At 39.8% G+C, this 2,475-nt stretch overlaps 1 protein-coding gene across 1 annotated transcript; it reads right to left on the reverse strand.

The window, feature by feature from the left end:
- Positions 1–449: 449 nt before the first annotated feature.
- On the reverse strand, positions 450–1,100 carry LOC131047093 (ethylene-responsive transcription factor 3-like). The gene has a single exon (XM_057980925.2). It carries the CDS (start codon positions 1,098–1,100, stop codon positions 450–452), a length of 651 nt encoding a protein of 216 aa, XP_057836908.1.
- Between the last annotated feature and the right edge of the window lie 1,375 nt (positions 1,101–2,475).

The raw sequence follows: 2,475 nt of genomic DNA on the forward strand, positions 1-2,475 counted from the left end.
AGAGAAAACGCTCTCAACTTTGACAGTCCTGACAATGCAGTTCAACATTACCTTAAACCTTTTGTGTTTTGTTCTCTAAGTCTGTAAAAGCAACTTGGCCCTCTCTATAGGGGCCACAGTTGTATGTGCTACCCCTCCCATTAGGGCATCTACCAACAGATCTCTTGGAAAAAAAATATTATATTTGTATTAAGGTGGAGGTAGGATATGGTAATTATGAGCAGGGACGAAGCATGGAAACAAATCACAATGAACTTATTCATTCCAAGATCAGAAAACGTTGATAACAATCGAACAAGAAAATAAAACACATTATTCTCCAGTCTGGAAAAAGCGAGAACAAATTTATACCACTCTATAGCCCTTTGCTAAAAATTAAGATATAAAACCAGAAGACCAAAACAGCTCAAAATAGCCTTACAAAAGTATATATATAAGAGAAGATTGAATCATTTGAGCAGCCAGAGAGTTTTGGGGGAATGATGACATTCATCTTCTTCAACCGGCGGGGGAAGGTTCAAATCCAAACCACCCATTGTTGGAGAAGCTCTGCATTCTGTGACGGCGGAGGAAGATGGATCGCTACTATTGCATGGGCGGTAGCTTGTCTGACAGCCCTTATGGATTTGTTCTACTCCTCCCTCGTCTTCATTCTCATTGCATCTGGGCTGATATGACATCTTAAACGCAGCCAATTGCTGTTGCCTCCGAAGCTCCGGTGGAAACACTGCCCACATTGTAGGTTTTGGTAAGATAGGCCGAGTGGCGGCTTTGGCAACCATGTTGGTGCTAATCAATGACGGAACATGGACTTGTTTAAGCGGCTCAGGATTTTTGCTAGCGGCGCTCCTTTGGACGGGCTTAGGAATTTGGTAAGCGGAAAGTGGGAAATTGGTTTTTGCCTTGCAGCCTTTTATGGCTATGGCGGCCCGGTCATATGCATGGGCCGCCTCAATATCAGAACTGAAAGTGCCCAGCCATTTGCGACGTCTCTGGGACGGGTCGTTAATCACCGCAAAGAATCGGCCCTCAGACTTTTTTCTTACTCCTCTGTAATGACTCTTTGAGGTAGCAGTGGCTTTGGCTTGCAGAGAACACATTGTAAATGCAGGGAAGACGAGGAGTGGGGCAGAAAAGACGTGTATGAAATGGGGAAGAATGGATGGAGTGGAGAGGCTCGTTCGTTGTTTATAAAGAAGAAAAAGTTGGGCACTGCAAACAACGAGACGGTATAGCTGGAAATGACTGGACAGTATTTGGGTGGTGGTGCTGATAACCTGAAAGTTGTGAGTAAATGCCCCATAAGGGACGGGGGAATTGGGAGTAAATGTCGGAGTCACCCGGGGACATGTATGTGGATTGTGCTTCGTTTTGGAAATAGAAATTGGCAGGGGTGACTAATATTTTGACTGCCTGCTGCATTGCTGAACACGCTGTCAAGCCATAGGGAAATAGCTATTAGTTTCTACAATGTATCAACTTGGTGTAAAGTTATATGGTGTATGTATGAGAGTATAAAATTATTGGTGTATCCGAAGGGCTGGATAATTGTTTCTCTTTGATAGTTCTTTCTTTTTTCTTTCATTTATCTAGTATTCTTATTACATTTATAAGATTATATTTTGACAAATCAATTTTATGTAGGCCTTTTACAAACAGAAATGCATCCCCTAAACTTTTATTTCCTTCCTGACCCCCTACATGTCCGGATGGGAAGAGACTTAATATTCTTATCACTTCTATAAGCCTACATTTTAACAAATCATTTGTTGGGTAGTTCTATAAACGAGGTGCAACCCGTAAGTTTTTTTCTCTTTGCTGGCTGTCCCAATTCCTTAAACTTTTCTTAACTATTATGCTATATTTTGACTACCTGTTGCATTGGTGAATACGTTGTCAAGCCAACTTTGGAGGGAAATAGCTATTGAGCCTCTACAATGTATCAACTAAAAGTTATGGTGAATGAGAGCATAAATTCTTGGTGTACCAGAAGGGTTGGATAGCTGTTGCTTTCTTTCTTTCTTCCATTAACCTACTATTCTTATTACATTTATAAGCTTATATTTTAACAAATCAACTTTATGTAGGTCTTTTATAAACAGTGGTGCATCCCCTAAACTTTTATTTCCTTCCTTTCCCCCTACATGTCGGGATGGGTAGAGACTTAATATTCTTATCATTTCTATAAGCCTACATTTTAACAAACTATTATGCTATATTTTGACTAACTGTTGCATTGATGAATACGCTGTCAAGCCAACTTTGGAGGTAAATAGCTATTCAACCTCTACAATGTATCAACTAAAAGTTATGGTGAATGAGAGCATAAATTCTTGGTGTATCCGAAGGGTTGGATAGCTGTTTCTTTCTTTTTTTCCTCCATTTACCTACTATTCTTATTACATTTATAAGCTTGTATTTTAACAAATCAACTTTATGTAGGTCTTTTATAAACAATTGTGCATCCCCTAAATT

The sequence above is a fragment of the Cryptomeria japonica genome, chromosome 11 (assembly GCF_030272615.1).
Source record: "Cryptomeria japonica chromosome 11, Sugi_1.0, whole genome shotgun sequence".
NCBI classification, from domain to species: domain Eukaryota; kingdom Viridiplantae; phylum Streptophyta; class Pinopsida; order Cupressales; family Cupressaceae; genus Cryptomeria; species Cryptomeria japonica.

What these genes read in the sequence shown, in the direction of transcription:
- LOC131047093 (XM_057980925.2), bottom strand. Translation starts at nt 1,100, where the DNA reads ATGTGTTCTCTGCAAGCCAAAGCCACTGCTACCTCAAAGAGTCATTAC.